Raw genomic sequence first — 13,082 nt, forward strand, 5'->3', positions numbered from 1 at the left:
AAGGTTTTTTTTTTTTTTTTTCTTTGCTGTAGAAGCCACTAGAAAGTCCCCGGTCTTTTGTCTTGCCTTTTTATTTTTCTAGAGGATCTTCAGATTGCTGCATTATTATTAAATGAGAATAGGAAGTGCTCTTAAATTTTTTTCCTGCACGTATCTGTGCTGATGTCTCTTCAGCAAGATTTTGCTGCTCGCAGAGATCTCAGAAATGCCAACTGTAATTTAACACTTTATTTCCAAAACCATTTTACAGCTTCTATTTGCAGGAAATGCTTCTCACTAGGCAAACTTCCAGGATGCTCTGGTGTGCAGGATATGGGCGACTTTCAGTGTTAGGATTTGCAGAATGCTAAAGAAGCCAAAATTGGTGGGTTGTGTCCTTGCTTCCTGTGCGGTAGCAGCGCTCCTATCCTGACAGAAGTTAGGCTGACAGGGAAAAAATGCTGCTGTATTTTATGATCGCTGCAGACTGTGTCACTTTCCTCATCTTATTTGCTAATACGAACTCTCAGGAATTGCCAGATACCCAAATGGGTTAATTAACTCACATCAATTAAATCAATTTCATGGTGAGGGAAGGAGCATGTACTTGAGGGCAGCACTATGTTTTAATTCCGAGGTGGGAAGGTGAAGAGGAGAATCAGGGCAGCAGTGCTGGTGGGGAGCTGCCAAACATACAGGGAGCGCTGTGTGGCAGGGGACAGACATGAGCGGGAGTCGGGAGCATTAAAGTTGTGCAGCTGGAATAGGCAAATATGGAGAACCAGGGAAATGGAGAAGGTGGTTAAAATGAGAGCTTTAGTGAAGTAAAGAGCGGATTGGGGAAGGCCCAAATGGCATTTGACAGAGACAAGGGTAATGGGAAGGATGAAGGTTTTACCTTGTTTTACCTCTTCTTCCTTTTGCTTTCTGAAGTTGTAGCGGATTTTTTTTCCTTATCTCTGTATGGGAGCCTTCATGGTCAAGACTACAAGCTCAGATTTTACAGAGAAGATATTTAGGTGAGGGACAATTAGGGAAGTTTACTGAGGAAGGAGAAACAATCATAGGAATTATATTTAATCTTGCTTAAATTCACATTATTCTGAGGAAAAATCAGAACGGAACATTGGAATACACTGAAAAATGCTTGGCACCAAGTCTCTGAGAACATACTGGAGATTTGTAGGCATAGCTAAAATGCTACTTCCTGCTGGTGGGGGTCCCTCCTCAGCTCATAACACATCCTTCCACTCCTAATTCCGTTCAGATAAATCTCAGATCTACACTCTGTAGTCAAGGGACTACGCTCATGGGTAAAGGACAACATAGAGATGGGGTTGCATGATCAGCACCACGTGTGCAATTCTGCAAGGACGTTTTGTGCTGGTGCAAGATGGAACAGAGGATGCTGGAGAGATTAAGGGCCATTATTGAAGGGTAAAGAGGCAGCTGTTGGAACAGACACTTAACACTGCTTAAACCCAGCTTCATTCTACCCATCTCTGACTCGGCACCCAAAATTGCTTGTCACTTCTGAAAACAAAGCCATTTGTGTTTTAGCGTAAAACAGTAATGATAGGCAGGGAGGAGAAAGCATGTACTGACAAAGAATTTGTAGTATTTATTCTTTGCCCACAATATTTTTCTAAATTTAGTAAGGTACTCTGCTAGCACTGACACTGAAATTAATCAATTTTAAAGAGCCCCATAGTTTTCATAAGCACTTAATTTATATTTTATTTTGATACTAAATGTTAAGATAAAATTACACAGAATTTCATAGAAGGTTTAGTAATCAGGTAATTATAACCAGATATTATTATATTATTATCAGACAATGCATTTTTTTTTTCTTTTCAAATTGGGTAATTTAATTCAAATTAACTCATTTGAATTACCTTGAGTCGACCCTGAAAAAGGCAATCAGACCAAAGAAGAGTGGGGTTTATATGGGATGGCTTAAGATATAGAGCTGTTTTCTAACAGCATATGTATACTATGCATACTGTCATCCTAAGGCGGTCTCACAGGGCAGAGCCACACAGGGGCTCTTCCATGCTAGTGCTGCTGTTGCAGCACTGAAACCTTTTCTTATGTCCGGGACTTCGTGGTTTCATTGCATTGGTAAGGGCGTTATATTTGGCATAAGACTCCTGAAGAATGTGAATTGTTTTCCCTATTTCAGCTCTAGGACTGACTTATTGCTGAAAATTATTCCAAAGATTCTTGTAAAATCCAGGACGAATTAAGACTGGCACAGTAAAGGAAAACCACAAAATCCACATCTGTAATACATTGCTGTTAAACATGTTAATCACTGTTCTGGCTACAGATGAATTACAGTGTCAACAGTTGTATTAAAATACTTTCATCTAAAATACATCACTGTAATACTGTATTGGCATTGAAAATACTTTTCCCTCTTTATCTTTGTATTTTGAATCTCATACAGAAAAAACCCAAATGATCTGTGATCCATGCTCTTAGAAGCAACTGTCAACCCTTATTTTAGAATATACCAATATGATTGCCTTTTTTAACACGAGTTTCGAAATGAAAGCGCACATGACAGACAAATATATACAATTAGCAGCTGTATTGAGGCAGAACTGCAAATAAAGAGGCTTACCATCAGAAACAAGTCATCTCAGAAGTGCTAGCATCTTTCAAGGCTAGAATATAAGTTTCCTAGTGACCCTCTCATGCAGTTCTAAGTATTTCTCCAAACTATAAAGATTATCCATAGTTTCCTCCCTGTATGCAGCTAAGTATAATTTGTATTCAAAATTATAATAGGCCCACAATTCCAAATACTTCCCAAATCCCCAAGTTTTCCTTCCCTGTGAAATATATATTAGGTGGACCCAGCTACACATCTGATCAGAGGCTTCGAAAACCTCAGACAAAATAGATAAATCTTAGTAGATAAAAGGCAAGACTGCTCTACAGATCGATTTCTGCTGATCTGTGAGGCATCTATTAAGTTCACTTCTATTAAAAAACTTGCAATTCTCTTCAAAAGCTGACACCTCTGGTGCGGAGCCCGTTCAGATCCACCGGGTGGTTAAACCATTCCCTGCCTGGCAGCATCTATCGAGAGCTGATCCCACTGGGTTGTTTTAGCTGGTAGGTTGCTCTGACTAAACAGTCAAATTCCTCCATAGGTGAGGCATTAGTGAGAAAGAAGAAACTGATACAAAAAGGTCGGTTAGGTTGTGACACTGTTGGGTGTAGGTGGTAACATGAAGACCATTAATTTCCGAGTAACATGTGCCTCAGCTGCAGTTTTGTTATCTGATGAGCCAACACTGCATGCATGTTACGTGGCACCCTGACTTCATTATGTCTGGAATCACGGGTTAAAAAAATACAGTCCATCTTGCAGTCAGCTACAGCCTCCTAAAGACTATGCTGGAACACTCCCTTTACTTCAGAGAGTCCACCAAAACTGCAAATTCTTACCTTGCTTTTGTAAAGGGGCTGGAAAAGCCTCTGCCCAGCATAGTCCAGGATAATTTTGGAGTAAGCTCTTCCACAATCTTCTTCTTGCAATCTTTTTCTAATTAGTCATTTAATCATGCATTAATAACAGCATCCCTTTTTTTTGCCTTAGCTTACCTTTTCTTTTTGGCCAGTCTGTAATCTTGTGTGAGGGTAGAACACCTGGTACCTCAGAATCCCAACCTTAGGCCAGTGAATACGCTCCAAACTGTGCTCAGCTGGTCTCAGTTACTGCAAATTGCTCTCCTTTATGCATTTTTCATCTTGTATTTGTCTTTGCTACAAAGTTAGTGAAATTTCTCCTTCCTATCTGCCATCTCCTGTGCTGACAGGGTACAAGGAATCCCTTGACACCCTGGCTCAGTGTAGGAGTTGTAATACTTGTGAGAGTGTTGTGTTGTGCCTCTGGGCACAGCCTACAATCGCTTTACTGGCACGTACTTAATCTAATGAAATCTCTGTATTCTTGGCTCTCGTGAGAATGATATTCACAACATGAATGTATCATCAGCTCTCCTTATCCATTAAACAAAACTAACACTCTGTAGAATCACACTTAATAAAAGTGTGTGATTTTATGTGATATTCACATGAGCTTCCTCTGGAAGCTGAAATACTCCGTACTGAATGAGATACTATACTATATAATAACCTGGGAAAATCTCTATGATGCTTTTAAATTATCTTGCCTAACACAATCTCTCTAGAAAGTGTGGCTTACAAAATTTTACGCTGAGTTCTGCTTCACGTATAATCTCTTTCCATAGCAGGAAGCTCTAAAGCTCTTGTGCTGCTCAACAACTTCCACTTCTTTCCCACTCACCACCCCATGTCTAGTTGTGCTCTCAGCCTAGGAATAAGTGCTTCCAGGTATCACGGCAACAAGACTTGTAATTTTGTAGATTAGTTGAATACGCTTTCAAGTTTTCCATTAACAATTTGTCTTTGAACGTTCCGCTATCTTAATGTTCAAAATTCAATGAAAGCAAAGGCCTTCGTTTGCCTTGCTCACAGAAATTACAGTTGTCTTGGCAAGGAGAAGAAATGAGAGATCTCTATTCTCTTCCTGCTATACTGTTTTAATGTCTGAACTTCATGATATCATTTAGTTAGCTCACATGTTATCAAGTTTCTGTGCCCTTTATTTTATAATAGGCTTTAAGGTTATTAGCCAGAAACTTTTGCAGCCATGCAGCTAGATGCTTCTTTTACTGGTCACTGTTTGTAGATGTCTTTGCAGATCAGCCGAGTATGCAACTGAAGCAAAACCACAAATCTTTAATTCTTAGTTTTCATTTTGTTCTGTAAGACTTAGTTGCTTTCCAAAAGGTCACATTTTCTCATTACTTTGCTTTTGTGTTCTTTTGTCTCCGAAATCCCAACAACGTGAGGTCATGGGGATGGCTCATAGCAACGTATTCCCTCAGTAAGAAATACCCCTGTCAGCATCCCAGCCTAATCGAGGAATCATCGCCGCTGGCAAGGGCCACACCGGGAAGGTGTCTCCCCCTCAGACTCAACTCTGCTCACCCAAGCATATGTCTCTGTGTACTTGAAATTTTAGCTTTCTCCATCTAGATAGCTGAGAATGGGAAACTAATGCCAAGGAGTCCTTGCTCCCTGTTTCTCAGCTTCAGTCAGTCTCGATGTACCAGACCTTTATCTTTAAATGAAGAGAGAGAGTTGGCATTTTGGATATTAAGTTCTGGTGGTTAAAACAAGGATCCAGGTGTCTTAACCAGTCAGTTTTACTCTTGTATTTTCTTTTTATCTTTTTACTCTTAAATTATTTTTATCCCTCGCTTTATCTCTATGTTAAATAGCTTTAATCATATCCTTCAGTGATATGAAGTCTCAGATTGTTATGTTCTCAAAATACATTACAAAGATTAGTAAGCATTACAGATGAGCAAGAAATGGATTCCCATCCCACAGAAATTTGCAATGTATCAAAACATTTCCCAGTACTGAATTGGGACAAAATTCAAAGCAAAAAATTGGGGAAAAATTGATTTAGAACATTCATTTCAATTCCGTACTTTCAGTACCTTACATTTCAGTTCCACTCATTTTGACTTCAATTAACTTGTATTTCAAGCCAAAATTAATTTTGAATCAGCAAACTGGAAATTTTTATTAAAATAGTAGTTATAGAATGTTTCAGCAGTGCCTGTTTTAAATATTACAGTTGAAAATCTGTGCTGAAGTCTTCTCTTTCTTATGAGCAGCTTGGTTCTGAAAATTTGGTTTTTTTGGTTAGAAATGAACAAGTTGCCTTGGGAATTGTGGAAGGTATTTTTGTCACCATCAAGTGGATGGAGAGGCTCATCTAGTTGCTTGCACAGGTGTCTGGTACCATTGGCAGTGCCCTCAGGTACCTTGCGTGACCTTGTGCTGCCACTACATGGGCGGGAGCACCTGTAGGTGCCGTGCCATATTTTTCAGCCCCTGACAGATGTCTCAAGTACCCCAAGGCAGCTCCTTTGACACCACCTCGCACAACTGAAGTTAGCCCAGAGAAACTAAGTCAGAAAAGTGTGATGGCTGAGTTTCCACCAGCGACAGCTGATGGAAGATACGTTATTTCTGTTTTTCCAACCAAGGATAATTCAGACAACTCACAATTTCATTTCTCAGCCTAGTAAGCTGTTTGAAGGTACATATAGCTTTTGGTGTTCAGCTTTTCTGAAAGCAATTCTGTAGATGCTTTGCACTGGGAGGGATTAGGGAAAAAAGCAGATGGCAAATCATTTGCCACATTTGACTTTATTGACTTTGTGTGATGCCACTGAATATACAGCCTGTGTATCCTCCTCTAATCTCATGTTCTACCTACAATGAAACTCTGTTTTCCTATGCTGTTAGCACATTTGAGCAGAGGGTTGTATCTCCTAAGGTCCCTTCCCACCTAAATCATTCTATAATTTAAGTTCATGATTGCCACTACACTTCAAAATAATTATGCTTCTTACATCCTGCTAAGAGGCAGATTACTTAATTTGCTTTTGTGAATAACATTTTAATTTTGCCCCTTATTCTTCTGTTGTTCGATGTACTAAAAGTTAGTATTTTTTTTCTACGTCTGTACATTGTTCTGTTCTTCTGCCTTCTCATGGTTCTCCTCCTTTGATTTTCCAGCTAAGTATATAATCGAAGACTGTTAATAGTTGTCTTCTATATCTAGATGAATCTAGCTTCTTGTCGTTTTAACTGTTCTTTATGTATTTTGGGGGGTCCAGCTTCCTCATTAATGATTTCTAAGGAAGATAATCTATACTGGGGTAAGAAGGATGATCTCAGTTAAGAAACATAAGCAAAAAATGAGAAATTAAATGGTTGAATTTCTCAGTGGGGGGTGATAACCCATTTTATTCTTGAGAAACGTGCTGAAGTTTTTCTTATTCAATGATGTGATAAAAGGCATGGAAGAGTGAGGTGACAGAGTTTTCTGGTAATAGGAGGTTTGTGAGGGTAGTAAAACCAAAAGTTAATTACCACGATTACAGAAATATCCCTTAATGCTGGTTGACATGGTGATAAAATTACCAATGAAGCTTAATGTTGATAAATGCAAAGGTGATACATGTGGGGAAGGGAGTCTTAACTTAGATGCTCAGTGGTGGGTTCTGAAGAAACTGTTCTTTCTCAGGAAAGAGATCTTGAAGTTACGGTAGGTAATTTTCTGTAAACATCAGCTCAGTGTGCAGACACAGTCAAACAAGTAAATAGAACAGTAGTGGCTAGTAGGAAAGGAGCATATAAAAAGTATAAAGAGTGTAGAAGAGAAAAGAATTATGCCACTCTTAATCCGTCATAGACCTGCCTTCAAAGCACGGAGGACAGGTCTGGCTTTCTAACCTGGAAAAGAGTATAAAAGATAGAAAAAATATAGACTTGGACAATAAGAAGGATTAAGTATAGTTTCTGTATAAAGAACAGCCGGATAGATATGAGTCTTTAACCCAGAGGTCTGTAAAAGCAGAAGGATATATATAGAGATGTGGTTGTTCATGTCCTCTCCCATTCAAAACACAGGTTAGCTAAGTTCTGCTGTGGTATTTTAGGTACACTTCACATGAAGCAATCACGTTACTTGTATACTCTTTATAATGCAGCCAAGGATAATAAGCTTCTGAATATTGAGCAGATATCTTCATTGTTCTGTGAGTAATGACTAGGAATAGCTGAACTTCTTTGTTTAGATTTGAATCCGGGCAGAAAGGAGAAATGTCACTGGAAGAGCATGGTATTCACTAGAGGCAGTGGGCAGAAGCTTGGCACATTGTGGTTACTGGGAGGATGAATCTTGGCAATGTATGGGTTTACATCTCAGAGAAAACGTTCATTAATGTGAAAAAGCAATTGAAAAGGTGTGCAAAATCTGAAACTCCAGAAACCTTGCCTTTTCTTTTTTAATGACCCGAGATCTTTGTTTTGTCAGCAGAGGAAATAAACTACTGCCCTTTTTTGGCTTTGCAAAGAAGCCAACTAATTGCTCCACAGAAAATCCAATGTTACTGCAACATTACTGTTCATCAGACACAGAAGTGTAAGGCATCATGTTTGCTTAATACTTCATGGTCTCAGAATTTGCCCATGATGGGATCTCAGTTCCTGTTTGTTGGAAGTCAAAGCGTAAGCAAGTACTCATCACAAATATGATCATTTTCTGAGTGAGATAAAGTACACTAATACTGGCTATGTAGCCATTAGGTAATGCTCAAGACAAAAAAAAAATCTATATAATCCAATCAGAGCATAATTAGCTAGTTTCTAGTATTGCATGTACCTTGGCAGATGCAAGATTGTATTACTTTATCAAACAAGTCCCTCTGATTATTCTTTAAGCTGAATGGAGATGCTAACACACTTTGATATGCATTGATGTGGTGCTACCAAAAAAAAAAAAAAAAGCACCAAATCATTCCCTTTAATTGCACATGTCAACCTAAAATTAACTATTTCACATTAACAGTTTCTCCATCATAAATCAACAGTAAAAGGCCTATTAATACTACCTTTCAACAAGATCCCCCTTTCCTACATCTCTTTAAGACATTTATGACTGAACAATGTTATGTACGGCACAGTTCATATTTACCACGTCTGCTCCAATTTTGGTTGTCTCTCCTCCTCCTCCTCACAGTTGGTTTCTTAAATTCCTGAAATAGCCCTTAGTTTCCGCACAATTAAGTGGCCTGCCTTTAGCTCCCTGTTAAGGTGATCAGGTTGGTATCCAGAGGGACATAATGTTCAGATCCCTCTGAAGCTCCGCAGCATCTCAGGCAGATTGGATGCACAGTTCATTAGCTTCATTTCACCCAGGGACTGAGTGTGCTACCTGAACAGGCATCCGATGCCTGCAGACATATTCTTGAGGGAAGGAGGATCAAATGGGTTGTTTCAAGTCTTGCTGCCCTAGTCGCTGGGCCCTCAAGGCTGAAGTCTTATTTTCACTGGAACTGGTTTGTCAGAGCAGGCATCAGATGGCCAGGTGGAACAGGATGCTTCTTTCCCTGGTGAAATGCATACAGAGAGCATACATGCTCCCAAAGTATAATGAATAAATGAAAGATGTGTACTATTTCCAGATGAAGCAGGAGGAAAACAGGCAAGTGGGGCCTCTTCCTCTTTTCTCTGTAAAGTAGAAGAGTGCTATAGAAAAGCACAGAGAACTTTGCTTCTTCCTAGTCACATCCAGAGAACACAGTCCATATGGATCACTCAGAGATGGTGTGTAGGAGAAGTCATCCTAACGAAAATTGTTGAAAGATGAGCCAGATACATCTCCCTCACGTACAGATAAAAGTTAGCCACGGCTTCTTCTGCAACAGTGGCAGAAGTTTCACTGAGAATGAAGAGGACTGGAAACGGAAAGCAGATAAACATCCAGAGAACAGCAGCAGTACAAGCAGGGAAAATGGGTTTCTGGAGAGGCCTATTAAAAGGAAATCTGTGGTTCACCTGGTAAACCAATAACCAAGAGGATTACATCTGGAGGTTCTGGAGTGAGCTGAGAACATCAGTAGGTCTCTCATCTTGGGGACATAAAAGTTAAATCTACCAGTAATAATCTTCCCAACTAAATCCACCTGTGTTTTCTGAGGATGGGTAGCTTACATGACTTCTGTGCCACAGCCAGATCAGCTTTCAGAGAAGGATCTGTCCTTATTTCAATAGGATTTACCTTATATGGAGGTAACATAAAATAATAATATAAAGTAATATAAAAGTCTTCTCTTTATAGATATTGCAATGTACAGAATATCTTTTTATGAAGTTCTTTCTCAAAATAACAGATGTCCATTAATATGTTCATACACTTATATTTGTGTATGTTTATATATGTGTTTAAATAAACTACATAGGCAGCTCTCAGTATCTTTTATTTTGGAGTTTAGCTTTTTTGGTAGGAGTGGATCTTAAGAGTCATAAAAATACCATGCAAATGCAGTTCTTTCATTTTTTCCATATGCCAAAGTTCCTGTTCATATGAGCTTTATGCTTAATTTTGCCCCATTTTTCTTGGTCACGGTTTGCCAGCATCTTTTTCATTCTGGAGAGTTGAGTATTTAGAACTGGGTGTGTTTTTAAAGATGATATATTTCCTAGAAGGTTTTGTGGACAGACTCTAAAACACTGGTGGGTGTCTAGTAAGGTATAAGGTATTAAGAGAGTAGTAAATGTTCTCCAGGGCACCACTTTGCAGCATCTTCTGACTGCTCTCGCCTGTGGAGCTCAGAAGTTACTGCCTCTGTGGCAGAAGCAGCAGCACACAATACACGTCTTCACCTCATTACTCCAGTTCACAGTCCAGGATATTAGTTAAGCCAACAATGAAGGTAACTCTGTGTGAAGACCCCAGACTGAGAACTGGAGAAGCTAATGCACCAGTGGACATCCTTTTCTGCTGGCTGTGCTATGGAGGTTGGTAAGGTCCAGTAGGAGTGGGCAGATTGATAAAGGCAGTAGCATCTTCAAATGCCACACCTTAATTATCCAAAAAGTGTCTGCCAGAGCATGTGCTCACGTGGAGCGTGTCTTCGGTGCATGAGTAGATCTAATAATTTTCCCAATGTGTCATGATACCAATATTCAGAGAACCCAAAATCACATGGGACCTTTTTTCTTCTCCCATATGGCAATAAATGCCATGTTTTCTTTCTTGTGTCACTCATAGCTCTTTCAGCTGTACAGTTTTCCAAATATCTCCCCCTTTCTGCTGAATCACTGCTGTATGGACAAGTGTTTCCTGGCTCATGTGGTCCTGCTCTGAGCACTGCAAACCTCCGTGCATGTGGGGGAATCTTTGTGAATGGGTGGGGAGCCGGGAGCCGAGCATGGCAGCAGGACTGGCAGGGCAGGGGTCTCTCCTGCCCCCAGCCCTCAAGGCAGGCCTTGCAAGGCAGCACGTGTCGACCCTGGTTGTGAAACATTTGGGTGGTGTTTGTAGTTCAGTGGAGCAGGCTTCCTGGGTAAGTGGGAAGGAGCAAAGCTAAATTTTTTAGTACCATAGGCTAGTTTTGCAGTGCTGTGCACTAGCAGGAGAGAAGTTGATGTAGACATCAAGAATTTACCCCACTCATCCTTGCACCATTTTAATCCAATCAATCTAAAATACTTATTCGGTATCAAAGTGGTAGCATACAGTGATATCTGAGTTGGGGCCATTCTCTTGCCATGCTGCCTTGCTTAAAGGCACACACACTCCCTAGACAAAGGTACCACCCGTACTGTTACCGAGTGCTTCCCCTTGACTGGTGTACAAAATGACATGGCAGGCCTGTGAGGGAAATGTCTGTTCTTTCACTGGCTGGTGAAATGATACTTTTGAGATTTTGGGAACGGAGGTGATGATGAAGACACACAGGAATTCATCCTTTCCATCTCTCCCCCAAAAGATTGACTTCATACAGTCAGTTTCTGCTTATTGAGATAAAGATGTTATAGAAGTGTCTTAGGTAAATTATAGCATTTATTCCAAATTGGAAACAATTTGTGATACCTTGTCAGGAAGTTGGGGTCACATTACTCCAGCATATCTCCAAATCCACATGGAGCACGTTTTGTCCAGTTTGCATATGCATAAGTGATAATAAAAGGTGCAAAGAAGAGGAGATCCATCCCATTCGTTCTGTTTTTATAAACCAGCAGCTATGAAAGCCGATCGTAGCTTTTTAAGAAGTTGCTAGAAGAGTATGTTATTTTTCAACTTTGGAGTCTCTATAAATCAAAGCATGTTTTACCTGGAGGTTCTCTTTTTCTAAGTAAATGTAAAAAAAGTGTTCTTCTTTCTATGGGAAATCATTATTTCCTCTTTTGTGAATCATTTTGTTAAATTAGGAAAGCCTTACAAAAAAGTCCTCATATGATGATAGTGTGTGAAAACTGTAAAATATAATTCAGGTTTTTCTTAAGATGAATGACTTTTTCATTGTTTTATTGCTAATAGCAAATGCATTTCAAAATCAAAGTAACTTATTAGAATCCACATCTTTACACTGCTACTGAAATTGTGTTTTGATTTCTTTGACATGATCCCTGATTGCTGTGAGAAGAATCAGTTCAGTATTTTTGTTCTTAGATTCCCCCTCCTTTGTCTTGCAGCTACTTGTGGCAGATTCCATTAACAATTGCAGTAGGAAATACGAGCCACATCTCATCAGAGGCAATTATATGGGTGTCTAACAAATCAGGTAAAAATAAACTTTCCTCCCAGTGGAATCTCATAAAGCATACTTGTGTTTTCCTCAACTGTTTCTTTGGAATTGATCCTAGATAATTGTTTAGTTGCTCTGCACCCAGTTTTAGCTACTTGAAATGAATTACAAAAAAAGGAGAGTTGGGAAGGGAGGGAGGAGGAATGAAGGATGAGCAACAAGCAAGATTTGTAATTATCGCAGAAGTTAGAGAGCATAATGAAAAGCTTTTACATCGAAATGTGTACCTAAGTGCTAAGTATTTTATTTTTAGCAACACATATCAGATCATTGATGAATGCAATTCACTTTATTGATTGGTGAAAGTTAAATGTAATATTTTTATAGCAAAGCATCTGATGAGTATGACTAAGTAAATGCAAAGTATTCAGTATTCTGGCATTTTAAACTCTGATCCATAGTCTGAACCAGGGCTAAGAAATGTTTACTGTCATTAAAAAGTTTTCTTATTGATCTATCAAAGTATTTCTTCTCTCTATTAGATAACCAGATGCTGGACCTCAAAAGTGCATTATTCTGCGTCCTACTTATTTTCTCCCTCCTCAGTTCCTACGTGATCGTAATAGTTACTGTCCTGAGGACAGCTAGGTCTAGATACCAGTGGGTTTTTATCACCAAAAAAAGGGATCCCGCCATAGAAATTTCATGAAATATTTCTCTATTTCCTTACCAGTTCATGCTACATCAGCTGACAGTTTTGGACTGGGATTGAAGACAGTGAGGGAAGAAATGTGGAGACTTGAATAGAATGATTATATGGAAGGGAAAAGAAGGATCCATGCATCCCATAGAAACACGGGCTGTAGAAGGAGAACTGACCCCTTCTTGTAAATTTAGAAGGGTAGACTTCCCTCTGATAGAAATTAACCCAGAGAAGGGAAA

At 39.4% G+C, this 13,082-nt stretch overlaps 1 protein-coding gene across 1 annotated transcript in view; it reads left to right on the forward strand.

Annotated features, from left to right (window-relative positions):
- Positions 1-13,082, forward strand: part of TRHDE (thyrotropin releasing hormone degrading enzyme) — a 206,475-nt gene that overhangs the window by 143,403 nt on the left and 49,990 nt on the right. The window contains exon 10 of the mRNA XM_009646272.2: positions 12,088-12,176. Coding sequence (XP_009644567.2) covers positions 12,088-12,176 — 89 coding nt within the window. The remainder of the gene's footprint in view (positions 1-12,087; positions 12,177-13,082) is intronic.

The sequence above is a fragment of the Egretta garzetta genome, unplaced genomic scaffold (genome assembly GCF_000687185.1).
Source record: "Egretta garzetta isolate BGI_Z169 unplaced genomic scaffold, ASM68718v1 scaffold68, whole genome shotgun sequence".
In the NCBI taxonomy this organism is placed as follows: domain Eukaryota; kingdom Metazoa; phylum Chordata; class Aves; order Pelecaniformes; family Ardeidae; genus Egretta; species Egretta garzetta.